The 16,590-nt window shown below is 45.6% G+C and overlaps 1 protein-coding gene across 1 annotated transcript in view; it reads left to right on the top strand.

The window, feature by feature from the left end:
* RASGRP4 (RAS guanyl releasing protein 4) overlaps positions 1–11,525 on the top strand; it is a 32,260-nt gene extending 20,735 nt beyond the window's left edge. The window contains exons 10-16 of the mRNA XM_083159884.1: positions 527–607; positions 2,499–2,606; positions 3,091–3,200; positions 6,235–6,370; positions 8,126–8,162; positions 8,853–9,055; positions 10,728–11,525. Coding sequence (XP_083016010.1) covers positions 527–607; positions 2,499–2,606; positions 3,091–3,200; positions 6,235–6,370; positions 8,126–8,162; positions 8,853–9,055; positions 10,728–10,934 — 882 coding nt within the window. The 3' untranslated portion in view covers positions 10,935–11,525. The remainder of the gene's footprint in view (positions 1–526; positions 608–2,498; positions 2,607–3,090; positions 3,201–6,234; positions 6,371–8,125; positions 8,163–8,852; positions 9,056–10,727) is intronic.
* The last annotated feature ends 5,065 nt before the right edge of the window (positions 11,526–16,590 follow it).

The raw sequence follows: 16,590 nt of genomic DNA, 5'->3' as shown, positions 1-16,590 counted from the left end.
CACACACACACACACACACACACACACACACACACACACACACACACACACACACACACACACACACACACACACACACACACACACACACACACACACACACACACACACACACACACACACACACACACACACACACACACACACACACACACACACACACACACACACACACACACACACACACACACACACACACACACACACACACACACACACACACACACACACACACACACACACACACACACACACACACACACACACGCCTAAGCCAATGATGCATTATTACGGCCCCCAATATTTTTTTTCTAGTTTACACAGTTCAGAATAATATGGGTACAAGGCATAACGTTTAAAAAAACAGACAACTTATTGCTTTTAATGAGTGTGCGCTTAACTTTATTGAAAGCAGTTTCTCTTCCCTCCCTGGACTTCTTAGGGTGTTTATGTGAATGTAAATAGTTAGTAGTAGCTGTGTATAGATCACTGTAATGCTGGGTACTATTAATATCTTTCATCACAGGCTTCTTTAGACGTGTTCTACACAGAAGATGAGATCTACACGTTATCCTACACAAGGGAACCGCGCATTCCAAAATTACTGGTAAGATTCCTGCGCCATATTTCTTTTTTCTGAAAGCTACTTATTCTATCTTTGTCTGTACATTCATTTATTCACTATACTTGTTTATTAAATCTTGTAATTGTAAGAACTTTAGGCCCCAGGGAGAGCTAATTAGTATATTTTAAGACAACACAAATTAGGTGATACAAAGGAATGTACTAATACAATACAATAGAACTATGTGAAGGTGGAGAATTACTTTTTAAACAAATACTGAAAGTTTCCTTACTATAATGTATATAAATGTAGTAAATCGAATAAGTTATTTTTCGCGAAAAATGTTTTTTTTTTCTTCTTTATTTGCAATTGGAAATGCTATTTTATTATTGTGCCAGGTTAAAGCTGAATATAATCTATTTATTATCTCTCTCTCTCTCTCTCTCTCTCTCTCTCTCTCTCTCTCTCTCTCTCTCTCTCTCTCTCTCTCTCTCTCTCTCTCTCTCTCTCTCTCTCTCTCTCTCTCTATATATATATATATATATATATATATATATATATATATATAGAGAGAGTCTAGTGTCCGTGTGTCACCGAAAGACTGCCATCTGTTTGCAGCAAGAGAAACTTCATCTAGCTTTCAAAGCATTTGCTTCGAGCGAGCTTACACTGCCATCTGTTGGCTGCAAGTGAAACTACATCTAGATTTAAGCATTTGCTTAAATCGGGCTTACTAGTAATCTATATATTCCAATAGAATGGCTCTACTGTTGTCAAATTTCTTTTTAACAAGTTCAAGTTTGTGCCTCGATTTACGTACATTTATGCCGCTTTGACATCGCAAAGCCGGCTCCGACCCGGGTCCAGTGCTTTCACATTAAACCTGGGTGGTCCATCATACAGATGGCATCCTGGGTTTAAATCTTCTTATAACCCATGTTCAATTGCCTTTTGATTTCACACCGCTCCTCGACCCGTTATTTTGGCGATGTAAAAGTAACATGACTCAAAGGTGCAAATTTAAACTGAAATCATATTGACCAATCAGACCTTTGCTTTTTCTGACTGGAATAAGACGTCCAAAAGCCAACAGCTGATTGGTCGCTATGCTGTTGGTTAGTTTTGCACTTTGGAGCAGTGTAACTCTCCCTTGAGCAAATCATGTCTTCACTATTGGAATATAAACAATGTACACCGCAATACCACCTCAGCGATTTCATGGCTACATACAAGTCTCACTGTTTAACTGTAATGGGGTGTGGGTTGTTAGGTCTCGACCAACTAGGTCGACAAGCATTGGGTCGACACCACTAGGTCGACAGGCAGCAAGGTCGAAATCAGCCTAGGTCGACATGGGTGAAGGTCAACAGGACATTAGGTCGACACAAGCATTAGGTCAACATGGACAAGGTCGACACTCAAAAGGTCGACATGGGGTTTTTCACAGTTTTTTTACCTTAATGTCGACACTGTCGACATGGACACAGTTTGAAGTGCACCACGTCACCTCGCTTCGCTCGCCATGTTTCGGCCATGGTGCCTCACTAGGCTCGGCGCACTATTTTATTCTCCCACTACACCATGGTAGGGCATAAAATACCGCCTGTCAGCACATGTCGGCTCAAACAACAGTGAAAAACCCCATGTCGACCTTTTGACTGTCGACCTAGCCTATGTCGACTTAATGCTTGTGTCGACCTAATGACCTTGACCTAAACCCATGTGGACCTTTGCTGCCTGTCGACCTAGTGGTGTCGACCCAATGCTTGTCGACCTAGGGGTGTCGACCGAATGCATGTCACCCTAGTTGGTTTAGACCTAATGACCGTATCCCCTGTAATGGGCCTGTGAAGAAAACCAGAGAATGAACAGAATGAAAATGTTTAAAACTTCCTCTCTTGCTCGTTTGTGTAACATTTTCTCCAACTTACAGTCCAACACCCCAAACAAGCGCCCCACAGATATTCCTCACTGGACCCCCCAAGTACAGCTACAGCCGGACCCTGAAACACTCAGTCGCAATGTGGAGCAGATGGTGGAGGTAGGCCTTTTGGGTGATGAGGGCCAGTATATAATCGCCAGAGCTGCAAATTCACAGCCCTGCGATCAGGGTTGAACCGGGCCCTCTGCATTCGCTATACACATAACTGATAATGAATCATTTAAACGTTTCGCAAGGCCTGGGAGCACTGGTGCCAATCCTGTATTGGCCTGTGATCAGTCGTCGCTGCTCCCCTGGGGCATCATGATCTGCACTCATATACAGTATACCTACTACTGCGGGCGTCTGACATGGTATTGATTATGGTTTGAGATCAGGCAAACGCCACCCACCATTCCCCTCCCCCCCCCGCCTGTTCGCGGCTGTGAATACATGGAGAGGGGCTATTTGGCTTGATAAGAACAACAGAGTATGAGGACACATCTGTATTAGCTGATAATGTGCATCATATCCACACGTATTCTATAACTGATTCCACACTGATCATTATACTGGCTTACAGTGTGTCATTCTTCCCTTGCAGTCTGTATTTCGGTTTTATGACCCGGACCAGAGCGGTTATGTATCCCGGGAAGACTTCGAAAAAGTTGTTTCCAGTCTTCCCTTCTCCTGTTACATTCTGGAAAAGGACCGGTAAGTGGGGCTTCGGTGGTTGGGGAATTTTATTGTGGAAGGTCATTCGTTAAAGGATGTGTAGGATTATTAAGTGTGGTGTTCTGTGGGGTTGGTCCGAGGCCAGTAAGTGTGCAGACCTTATAGCCATGGATCTAGTACAGGGTTCCTCAAACTATATTGCTCTGGGACCCCATCAGTCAAGAAAAATAATTACAGGATCCCAGCAAGTTACTACAGAAGGTCATCACTTCACACGTGTAGTCAGCAGACAGCACATACATGGCAGCATTGTGGAGGCACAGAGTGATGGGAGGAGTCAAATATACCATAACCCATCACACATGTAGTCCGCAGACAGCACATACTTGGCAGCATTGTGGAGGCACAGAGTGATGGGAGGAGTCAAATATACCATTACCCATCACACATGTAGTCCGCAGACAGCACATACATGTCAGCATTGTGGAGGCACAGAGTGATGGGAGGAGTATGATATACCATAACCCATCACATGTGTAGTCCGCAGACAGCACATACATGTCAGCATTGTGGAGGCACAGAGTGATGGGAGGAGTCAAATATACCATAACCCATCACATGTGTAGTCAGTAGACAGCACATACATGGCAGCATTGTGGAGGCACAGAGTGATGGGAGGAGTCAAATATACCATAACCCATCACAGGTGTAGTCAGCAGACAGCACACACATGGCAGCATTGTGGAGGCACAGAGTGATGGGAGGAGTCCGATATACCATAACCCATCACATCACAGGTGTAGTCAGCAGACAGCACACACATGGCAGCATTGTGGAGGCACAGAGTGATGGGAGGAGTCCGATATACCATAACCCATCACATCACAGGTGTAGTCAGCAGACAGCACACACATGGCAGCATTGTGGAGGCACAGAGTGATGGGAGGAGTCCAGAGGCAGAACTCTGGGAGGCAATGGAGTCATCTGCCGCCGGGCTCTTGCTCCCAAGGGGGCACCTCTCCTCCCCCTGGAAGTTTAAATCAGTTTTTTTAAAAGCCAACGATATTGCTGAGTTCTTAAATATATGTGTTCTCTATCTATCTATCTATCTATCTGAACAGAAATATATATTTTATATATAGAGCTGTATGTGTGTGTGTGGGGGGGGCCAGGGGCGTAACTATAGCACCGCAGCCCCCGCCACCGCAGGGGGGCGCTGTGCATGTGGGGGCGCCGGGGGCTGCGGTGCTATAGTTAACGCTATAGTTAACCCCCCCCCCCCCCCAATCCCCCGCAGACTTACCTATCGCGCTGGTCCCGGCGGCTCCGTTCTTCTGCTGAGGACCACCAGAAAATGGCCGCCCCCATATAGCACACAGTTCTCTGAAACTGTCTGCTGTATGGGGGCGGCCATTTTCTGGTGGTCCTCAGCAGAAGAACGGAGCTGCCGGGACCAGCGCGATAGGTAAGGGGATTGAGGGGGGTTTGCATGGGCGGCGGCGGGGTGGCGGGGCAGGGGGGGGTAGGGGTGCTTTGCGGGGTGGGGGGGCGCCCCCCCCCTAATGGCGGGGGGGCGCCCAAAACGTAGCTACGCCACTGGGGGGGGGGGCACCAATATATATCTTGCCTCCGGGCAACTGGAACGAACTTACGCCACTGGAGGAGTCCGATATACCATAACCCATCACATCACAGGTGTAGTCAGCAGACAGCACATACATGGCAGCAGTGTGGAGGCACAGAGTGATGGGAGGAGTCAAATATACCATAACCCATCACATGTGTAGTCAGTAGACAGCACATACATGGCAGCATTGTGGAGGCACAGAGTGATGGGAGGAGTCAAATATACCATAACCCATCACACATGTAGTCCGCAGACAGCACATACTTGGCAGCATTGTGGAGGCACAGAGTGATGGGAGGAGTCAAATATACCATAACCCATCACACATGTAGTCCGCAGACAGCACATACATGGCAGCATTGTGGAGGCACAGAGTGATGGGAGGAATCTAATATACCATAACCCATCACATCACACGTGTAGTCAGCAGACAGCACATACATGTCAGCATTGTGGAGGCACAGAGTGATGGGAGGAGTCTAAAGTAACAGACAATTCAACAGACTTTTCAGTTGAATCACTGACTGAGATTAGAAAAGTCATCAGCCTGATGGTCAGCATCATGGAGTCACGACCCCATGCTGAGAAGGTCGGGACCCACTTTGGGGTCAAGACCCAGAGTTTGAGAACCGCTGATCTAGTAGATTGAGTGTGAGGCTTGCAGTAATGGTATCTGGTCAATAGGTCAAAAATCAATAAGTCGGTCGACACCATATGGTCAGCATTGCAAGGTCAACATAAACAAAAGGTTGACACAAGCAAAACATGGAAATTGTCAACACATGAAAAAGTTGACATGCCATCCACCTTGCCCAAAACATGGGGAGCAAAGTGAGGTCCATGTGCTGATATCTACAAATTGACACCCCCCCCCCCAAAAAAACAACAACAACTCACAGCAAACTTTTGATATGTTGGCCATTTCTATGTTGACCTGTTGCTTGTGTCAACTTTTTATCTGTGTTGACCATGTCAACATTATTAATTGTTCTGGTGGTTAGGGTTTCTATTGGGCGGGGAAGCAGCAACCAGTGGGATTTGGATAGGATTGTACATTTTATTAGGTGTAAGATTTAGACCGTTTGATATTGTGGGACTATGGTGATTTTATATGGCTGAGGAGTGTGATGATCCAATAGTTTGGGATGCTAGGGATCACTAAGCACGTCGATGTCATAATATAACAGCAACTATGGGATTATGGAGGTTGGGAGTGTGAGTACCATCAGGAGAGTGTTGGTGACTGGTGGTTGTGGGATGCATGCTGTCCTGGATTGTGTAGCATTCTGGAGCCTGAAGATGTGAAGGACCATGGATTGTGGTTGGGGTATGTGAGACGCCAGTCGGGTATCCTGGCCCTGGTCAATGGGAAATTAAGAGATCAGTTGTATAAAATAATGTAAGAGATGGCGAACAGCCATAATATGCGTTTGATTCTCCTCCTAGCCAGGGACCAGTCAGCCATCAGGAGATGACTTCCTACTTTACGAAAGCCAGTCAGGTCTGCTCCAAACTGGGAGTTCCCTTCTTACAAAGTCTGGTGGAGATACGTCTGAAGGAATCGCCGCTGTGTGCCAGCTGTGTAAGTAACTGACCTCTTACATAATTCCTAGGACAGGCAACTGAACTATCCGTTCCTGTATTAGCTTATGATGGGTCCCCAGGTGGTACTTTTGCCAAGCTACTTTATACAAAATAATTAATTGTTGTTTCCACAATAAATGTTTTGACTTGTATCCCAAAGATAATTCCCATATGTAATTTTGTTTCTATGCCCCGGCTCCAAAAATATAAAATGTCATTTAAAAATAAAAATTAAATCCCTCAGTATGGGCATCATAGCACTGCCCACATCCAGACTTAGGGCCTTATTCTGGTTAGGTCGGTGCAACGTTTCCCGTGGGCGGACGTTGAGCAAAAGTCCGTCCACAGACCAGCCGCATATGGACAGTCACAAACACGACAATGGGGAGTGGCATACACTTGAGCGTACGCAACCGTATACGGACGGGTCTCCTCTTAGACACCGTTAACTGGCGTACAACAGAGCGTACGCCACCGTATAGGGACGGGTCTCATCCGTTTTCACACCGACATCTTCCGTATATCGGAGCATACGCCACAGTGCACGGACGGGTCTCGCCTTTTTTCAATGGAAAACTCAGCTTGTGTCACCGATCGTTAGAGTGAGCGTACGTCCGTTGCACGGTGGCAAACCCTTCACATACAGTATATGGCACTGAAAATCTTGCCTTTCAACTATAATTAAGACAATTAATTAATTATTCTAACTGTTATTCAATAATTGTTTTCTATTAACTCAATTGTCTACCTTAATAAACACCCTAATAAAACAACATTTTAACCCTCATTACATGTATATTTATTATGTTCTAATGTTGCATTTTAATCACTATCTATGTGTCCCCACATTGGTTTTACTTTTAAATAAAGTTATGTTGGTGTTAAAGTGAAAAAGTTGACACATGTCGACTTCTCTGAATTGAGTGTCCTGCTTTTTAAAGTATACAAAAACACTTTCTGAATGGGTGTAGATGGTTAGAAAATAACTACCTTGACATACAGTATATAAGCAGGTCTTAGAATGAATCTTACCTAAAATGAAACCAACCTTTACATGTAGAGAAGTATAGAAAGATAAGCTTCCAATGTGTTTGTGGGCTGTGTGTGGCTTGCAGGTAGTGAAATAATGGTTGTGACTTAATAGGCTGCAGCATTGCTTATTACACTCAGCTGTATGAGTTTGAGTAGTAATCAGCATTAATTAGCAGACCCAGGCGTCCGCTCTCATACGGTATATCTAGGGGTGGTCTGGAGCTATCTTTGGCGTCCGCCTGTTTTGGCCCAAAATACACGGTGCGTTCGCCGATCGAGCGGTTGTAGCACCGTACATTTTTTGTGCACACCCCCGTGTACGCCCATGTTTACGCCCAGTTTCCCTCATTATTCCGGCCGCTCCCCTAAAAACGCCCCCATGCCTCCCACAATGACCGTACTCTTGCGGACAGGTTTTTTCGCACGGAGAGACCCGTCCGTGAGCGGTGTGAGGTCGCCGCACCTGCGCATTGTGAAAGCTACGCATGCGCAGAGCAGAATAAGGCCCTTAGTCTCAGCGGGTTTTGTGAGACATGAAGACATATATAGTTTATATAATGATAAGGGGGCACTAACATTAAGGGATCAATTTAATTAAGCCTGATCATGTCGCGCCCGCGAACAAATGCGGCTGATTTTCGTTTGTGGCGCCATAAGGCTGCAAACAGTTGTTGAATGATCAGTAATCGCTTACTGTCCCCTCTCTCTGTTTCTTTTACAGATATGGTCTGTGGCTAAACAAGGCTATGTGTCTGGAGGTAAAACCTGTTCTGTCATAAACATCTGGGGAAAACAAGGGGTCTGATTCAGACCTGTCCGCTAGGCTGTGTATTTATAATGGGTGCAGTGTGGCCCAGGGGGGCCCACACTGCACCCGCTGCACCCATTTTTTTTAAAAATACTTACCCTCCAGAGTCCAGCAGCGCTGCAGAAATCTGTTAACCAAGCTGAATCGGGCCCTTTGCTCCATCCCATCTGTGTTATTGTCTCAGCGAGCGTGTTTTTCTGGTTCCATCGCCCCGCCCCGCATGTTCACACGGGGGACCAATGGTAAGCCTCTGCGTATGAGCAGGGCTTCTGTGCGGGCGCCTTCGCCGACCTGCACAGTTGGCGTGGCGCTTGCATGGGGGAGGGGGCAGACGGGGGCGGTGGCAGCAATGGGGCATGGGAGCGCCCAGCGTTTCATGGCCGTCCCCATGCAATGCTGGGCATTCCTATGCAAGCACCAGCGTGACGCAGTGTGCGGGGGGCGGCCGGCTCATGTCACATGACGTCAGCCGCCTGATCTGTCTTCGTCCCGGAGCCTGTCTCCACTGACTTATGTTTGCGAGCCCAGGAGAAATCATTCCCAAGAGGGGATATGGGGGGGGGGGGGGGGGTTGGTGGGGCGGGCACTTTGGGACTCAGTAAGCTTGATCTCCGAGAGTTACCGAGGTCTTTCTGGTTAGGTTTGCACAAAGATGTCATGCAGAGCTGGACTGAGAGACCCACCAGCCCCCAAAACGCAGTTGAGACGAGAGGTCCACGGCACAAGTCTTGTCAGACAGATGGTTTATTGGCAGCACTAAGTCCCACTCATCCCAAACCGCACTGTGGAGATTCCTGCACGAGATCAATGTCCTTGCTTCGAAGGCTAAAAGAGGTGGAGAAGGTGAGAAACCCCTGGCTTAGATTCCCGATGGGGCTAAATTTATCTTGGTAACTACATAGGTATATTCAGAATGTCGACACTGTAATGTTGAATGGTTCAAAATGTCGGCATAGTTTGTCAGAATGTACACATATTTATAATGTTGCAGTTAACGAGTCAACATTGACAAAATGCTGACATTCGGGATGTCTACATTATGAACATATTAGTGTTGGGGTCAAGATGGGGTTAGTTCAGGTTCGGCTTCAGTTAAGGTTCAAGAGACCGGGACTAGCTCAGGCTGCGGTTACAGTTTGGATCAGGCTTAGGGTTAAAGTTTGGAACGGAGTTAGGGTTACGGGTTGGATCAGTGTTAGGGTTATGGTTTGGATCTGGGTTAGGGTTGGGGTTATGGTTTGGATCTGGAATAGTGTTACGGTTTGGATCAGGGTTAGGGTTACAGTTTGGATCAGGGTTAGGGTTATAGTTTGGATCTGGGTTAGGGTTATGGTTTGGATCAGGGTTAAGGTTTGGATCAGGGTTAAGGTTATGGTTTGGATCAGGGTTAAGGTTTGGATCAGGGTTAAGGTTATGGTTTGGATTAGGGTTACAGTTTAGATCTGTGTTGAGGTTATGGTTTGGATCTGGGTTAGGTTTACGGTTTGGATCTGGGTTGAGGTTATGGTTTGGATCAGGGTTAAGGTTATGGTTTGGATCAGGGTTAGGGTTACAGTTTAGATCTGTGTTGAGGTTATGGTTTGGATCTGGGTTAGGGTTATGGTTTGGATCAGGGTTAGGGTTACGGTTTGGATCTGGGTTAGGGTTACAGTTTGGATCAGGGTTACAGTTTGAATCTGGGCACCTTTAGGGTTACATATGGTTTGGATCAGGGTTAGGGTTACGGTTTGGATCAGGGTTAGGGTTAGTCTGTGGTAACGGTCAGGCTGCTGACGCAGTTTGGGTTAGGGTTACTCTGTGGTTTCGGTCAGGTTGCATTTATGGTCAGGCTGCGGTTACAATTCAGGACAGGGTTAAGTTTAGGGTTCGTCCAGGGACATGTTAAGAGATAGCAGGCCCATGTCAGGTCTTCTTCTGGGCCTCCTCCTCTCTAGCAGGTAGCACTGTTGACTCTGGGCACCAGGATCATTAGGGGACCCTGGCTCTGTCCCAGTCTAGTGCATATGTGCAGATCTCTGGGAACAGGGTGCAGTTGCCATTTTTCCAGATATTCCTCTTGCGCATACACGAAACGCCAGGAAAATTACCTCCACACCATTTTCCCAGTGATTTCCGCTGCTGCAGTGCGGGACGCCAGAGGGTAATTATCCCGCGTGCAAACACGTGGTGTCTCAGTCATTACTGCTGTGGCCAATCTGAGTAGCCATAGACCAACCATTAGCTCCGATGTTCTCCATAATTGCGTCCCCTAATGTGTACGCACCTTACAATGAGTGCAGTGGCCAGGCTGCAGGTTTAGTGTGTACTGTGCGGTATTAGATGTGGTTCCATAATTGCTGTTTATAGTTACGGTGCGCTGTCATGAGTCTGATATGAAGTACTATATGTAACTAGCATGTCCCCTGAGCATATACCAGATATACTGTATGGCCTTCTGTACTACTGCCCTTGTGTGTGCATGGTATAAGGCCCATCCTCCAATAAGGTGTCATTCCTCTGTGCTGCTTGCTTACAGGAAAGGGACTGCTTGCTGATGGAGAATGCCGGCCTACACTGCACCAATTCCCAGCTGGCTGCAGAGAATGCCAGACTGCAGAGCCAGCTAAGCATCCTGCAGAAGAAGGTCAACGCCTTGGGATCAGACTCAAAGATGCAATCAGCTGTCAACGAAATACTGGAGACCCTGAACACCCTACAAATACAATGTGACGGAAAACGGTGACCAACACAAAGAGACAGGACTTGTATATATCATTCAATATATGACTTCTACTTGTATAAACTTGGATACATATTTCTCAGCAGACCAGGGCAATAAACACCTGGTCTACCAAGCTACGCCCCTATTTACAGAAGCCACTCCCCTAATTCAGTCATTCTCATCCGCACTCAGCCTGAAAAATCAGAACTGTCCAGCAAAAAATAAAATTGGACTTTCGCAAGTTGCTATCTTTTACAAAGAACACACTGCAATACATTATTTAATTTTTACATTTTTTTTTTTGTTTGGGTGCAGTTACCGTCTTATGTGAGTGATCAAAGCCAGTTAAAGTTATGGCCTCCCGAGGTACAGAAGATGTAACAGAGAGCTGTCTGTACAGTGTACGTGCTGTTCCAGGATGGCCAAATGGAGTATTGGGTTTATTGTCATTGGTCTCATGGTGCAAAAACTTCAGAACAATAGAATATTCCGATTTATTTCATTATGATATAAAACGTAATTATAATTTATTGCATTATTTGAAATGGCAAAAGCATCTCCCAATAAGAAAGGGAAAAAGATTCATAAAAGTAGATAAAGAGATCAAAGAAATTAGACTAAAAAAATTTGACTCATTTTTTTATTGAGGAAACAGATCCAATATCACATATCAGTGAGTGTCAAAAAGTATATGAACCTTTGCTTTCAGTTATCGCGATTCCGGTAACTGGTCATTAGGGGCGGGATGTATTCAAATACATCGCCGCCGCAGCGATGCTAGAGCATATGTATTATCATATGCGGCTAGCATCGCAGTGTGGTGACGGATGCCCCCCGCGATACCTGCGATGTGGTGTCCGGGGAGTCTCCCTCACATCCCCGGCTCTTCCTCCTCCCCCCTGCAGCCGGAAGGACATCTGGCTGTGACATATGCTAGGGGGAGGAGGAGTTTGATGGAGGACAGGGAGGGGGGTAGGCATGAGGGGAGGCGGTTGGTAGGTGGCGATAGAAGCCCATATAGACTATAGGTATTGCCACCCATAGGTGGCGTTACCGCATTTTCCTCTTCATACAGCCCGCCCTGGTTCTGAACATCGGGTTGGAGGATTTTTACTCTTTACAATTCTTCATACAAAACATCTTCAATTTAAAACTGTTATTGTATTCCTCTTTTAAACATTCTTTGGTGAAATGACTTGTGTGCTTTTGGTCATCGCCTTGCTGCATGACCCATGTTCTCTTCAGATGCAACTCCTGGACAGAGATCCTGACATTTTCCTTTAGAATATTCTAATTTAATTCAGAATTCAGTGTCCCATCAAGCTCAGTTTTGATCACATCTGTCCACAAAACATTGGGGATGATTCTGGTTTATTCAGTTCCCCGGGCGTTTGCACAGGGGACCGATTTTTGCGACTGCGCATAGTCAGTTATGCACATGCGCACCCACTGTGTGTGAGCGGCCACGGCAAAGAGATTATTAAACGGGAGCTCACACACAGTACGGCCGGTGGGGTGACGGGCCGGAGGATTCCCCCCTGGGTCGTCAGCTGCCCACCCACTTCCCGCACAGAGGTGTTTTAGATCTGCGAGCGCTGGAGAAATCATTTGATGGTCGATAAACATCCATTTGCAGACGTGAGGTGATTCACGGTGTGTGTGGAGAGAGCGGGTGGCATCTGGGGGACTTGCAAGGCTGCAAAATTCGCAGCCTTGTGAGTCAACCAGAATAACCTCCGTTGTTCTAATAGACTTCTGTCTTTTCCACACTGCACACGGGCAGCGATGTTCTGTTTGGAGAGCGGAGGATTTCGCCTTGCCATCGTGCCATGCACATCATTATTGTTCAGTGTCCTCCTGATGGTGAACTCATGAACATTATCAATAGCTAATGTGAAGGCCTTCATTTGCTTAGAGGTGACCTTTGGGGCCTTGCAAACTGTTAGATGTCTTCCTCTTCGCATGATGTTTATTTGTCCACCGCAGCTGGGGAGGATAATAATGTTCTGGAAATTCCTGCATTCGCGCACAATCTGTCCGACGGCCGATTGATAGAGTCCACTCTTTAGAGATGGTTTTGTAACCTTTCCCAGCCTGAGGAACATCGACAACTCTTGTTCTGAGGTCCTCAGAAACCTCCTTTGTTTGTGGCATGATACACTTCCACATGAGTTGTGACCAGACTTTCAAAAATCCCTTTTCTTTTACAAAGACAGGTTGTCCACTCACACTTTATTGTCATCCCATAGATGGAGAATATTTTGAAACACAGATATGTAATAATCCTCAACATATAGAACATTTGGAAGGGATTGAAGCAGCACTGAATAATAGTGAGTCAGCAGTGGCAGGGGTTGTGGGTGCCGGGCCCAGGTGCAAAAATATAATTTAGCCCCCCCCTCCTCCAACATAAATTCACATTATGCAACACGGCAGTGGGTGGCAGGGAGAGGAAGAAGATGACAGTGTAAAGGGGTGTACACACGGAAAACTTAACAGGAGATTTTGACTAGATTGTAAAAATCTCCCTATTTTTCTCCTGCTAAGTCAATATTGTCTAGCAGAAATTGCTTAGCATAGATTGACTGTGCAGGTAAGGCAATTTTGACTAGATCATAGACTATCATTGCTTAGACAAAATGGCTTAGTCAAAATCTCCAGTACATCTAGCCAAAATCTCTCCCAAAATTGCTTAGTCAAAATTGTCCATTAGTCAAAATCTCCCCGTGTGTACACCCATTAAAGGCAGGAGGAGTGTGACAGGGAGAAAGAGTGAGTGCCTGGAGGAGACAATGGGTGACCGGTACAAGCACAATGTCCTGCGCCGTGTGACATACCTTGATGGATACAGGAACACAATGTCCTATGCTCTTTTTGACAGGCCCCCCCATTCCACTCGGTCAGAGATACTCTGACAGTGGGGCAGATGTATTAAGCCTGGCAAAGAGATAAACTGGAGATAAAGTGGAGAAAAAGTGGAAGGAGATAACGCACCAGCCAATCAACTCCTAACGCACCAGCCAATCAACTCCTAACTGCCATATTTCAAACACATCTGATTGGCTGGTGCTTTATCTCCTTCCACTTTATCTCCAGTTTATCTCTTCACCAGGCTTAATACATCTGCCCCACAGCCAGTTACACCGGATGTGAGCTACCTTTAAATCACAGACAAAAGTGAATCAGAAGCAATGTACAGCTGTGTGTTAATTAGAGGCAGCATGCGACTGATCAAACACACTCATAGGTGACAGCCCATATATCATTTAATATTTGCAGCTTATCCCAAAAAACAACCGCTCTTTAATGGGTTAAATGCAATATTAAGTATCATCTGAATGTATCAGGAGGAACCACAGCAGGAATCTCCAGACCCTGCTGCATCGCCACCGGCCGCCTCCGTAGCCTATGGGCTTCGGACCACATTTCCGACGGGGCACTGCAGTAAGTTCCCCCCGGAACTTGGCTAAGCGCATCACAGGGTCAGGCTCCTTTCGTGTGCAGGGTAATACATCCCTGTGATTGGATTGCATATACAATGTGTGATCCTTAATAGATGGACCCCCAGAACAAAAGGCCATCCAAGCCAGTCAATAGCCTCAATCAATTTTTTTTCAGAATAAGGCGTAATAATGAAGTACTCAAATGGAAACGAGGAAAATCGGATCTTGTTTTTTTTCAGAAAAGGCAGACAAAAAAGTATGTCATACCTAACTTACACCAATATACAGCAGATGTATATCGTCAAGGTATCATTGGCATGTAATGTGAGGTGCGTATTAGTACTCACAGTCTGTTCATTCAAGACAATCCCATAAAGGTTTCTTGCCGGTGTGCCATAAATTTGGTAAAAAGCGGTTTATTGTTAAGATACATTTCTTCCAAAGTGGTTAAAATATACTTTTATTATTATATTTTATATCTTCTTGGCATGGACTCTATGAGATGTTGGTAGGTGGTATGAGGAAATCGAAACCATATACGATGAACTGCACTTTCCAATTCATTAAGGTTTGATGATACTGGATCCAGCTGCCTGATGGCCCGTTCGATCTCATCCCACAGATTCTCAATTGGATTGAGGTCTGGTAATTATGCAGGCCAACTAAGCAAGGTAAAGTCTCTGTCAAGCTCTTCAAACCATCTGCGGACAATGCCAGCTTTATGACAGGGAGCATTCCCCGGCAGGGTATACCATTAACATAACAGGATGTACTTGATCTGCGATAACACTCAAATACCCTTGGCCATTCAGATGTTGTTCCACAGGAATCAAAGTACCCATACAATGCCAAGAAAACATCCCCCAAACCATTATATTGCCTCCACCAGCTTGTAGTGTTGTGGCAGTGCAGTTGGGGTCCAGGCTTTTGTGCTGTTTTCTCCATATTCGCACACTGCCATCTGCATGGTGTAACTGAAAACGCAATCCATCAGACCACATGACCCTTTTCCAGTCATCTACTGTCCAATCCTGTTGCTCCTTTTCAAACTGGAGACGTCTGCTCTTGGTCGAGGCAGACAGAAGAGGCTTTCTAACAGGTCATCGGCTTCCATAGCCTATACGGTGTAATGTGCAGTGAACAGTTCATTCAGAGACCTTCACAGTTGGTCCTTGAATTAGATTCCCCACAATTTGACGTACTGTTGCTCTTCTGTTGGACTGGACAACTCTGGCAAGTCTCCGTTCAGATCCAGCATTCAGTAGCCTGTGACGACCACAAGCCTGACGTTGAGACCCGGTTTTCTGCTTGGTAGTCCGCTCTCTGTAAAACATTAATAACTGCTGCTCTCGAACACTTCACAAGTGCAGACAGCTAAGTGTTAATTAGAGGCAGCATGCGACTGATCAAACACACTTTCTTCGCAAGCAACACAATGCAATTGATGCTTCACTTGTCCTGCATTCCCTTTTTATAGCTATCTCGCCCTCTAGCGGCAACAGCGTGAAGTTATGGCCGATCTGTGTTTAAGTGTCAAGCGTTCATAATAGTTTGGCCACTCAGTGTATACAGAATGTTTTGAAAAATATTTTAAAAAGTGTTGTTGGTGGAAGGGTCGCTGTGTGTGTGTGTACACAAACATATATACATTTAGGGCGGTATTCAATATGGGATTCCGACTGTTGGGATGTTTTCAGGCCTTTGTTTTTGACAGTAACTCACAATTCGGAATTCAACGTTCCGGCTGTTGAGTGTTGGAAAGTCCCTGGATTTTCGAAAAACCATTGTGAATTCCACAATCCGCACCCCTTCCCAATAAAAAACAAAAAACAAAACCAGGCACATATTGAATACCTCCCACAATCTATTTAAAGTACAGTATATACCACACTGACCGATCTGAGAGAGGGTTTTATTGAATTAACAATTCTCATCCACTGCCATCAACTCAATGTCATCTGCTGGCTTCACCCACAATTCCAAATGTGCAAAACAATCAAAAATATATAATCTATCTATACAAAATGAAAGCATTTATATCCTGAAATTAAGTTAAAAAATATATATATTTACAATGTTATACAATAAACCCCATCCCTGCCATTAATTACATTAAACACACCCCTGCCATTAATAACAAACCTAAGCACCAACTGAACACATCGCTTATAATAACTGTCATTTCCATGTAGCATACATTATATTTGGCATTGGCACAGTGCTCTCTGCTGGAT

The sequence above is a fragment of the Crinia signifera genome, chromosome 9 (assembly GCF_055691185.1).
Source record: "Crinia signifera chromosome 9, ASM5569118v1, whole genome shotgun sequence".
Lineage (NCBI taxonomy): Eukaryota > Metazoa > Chordata > Amphibia > Anura > Myobatrachidae > Crinia > Crinia signifera.
Note: the sequence above shows the minus strand (reverse complement) of the source record. Positions and strands in the feature narration are given on the sequence as shown.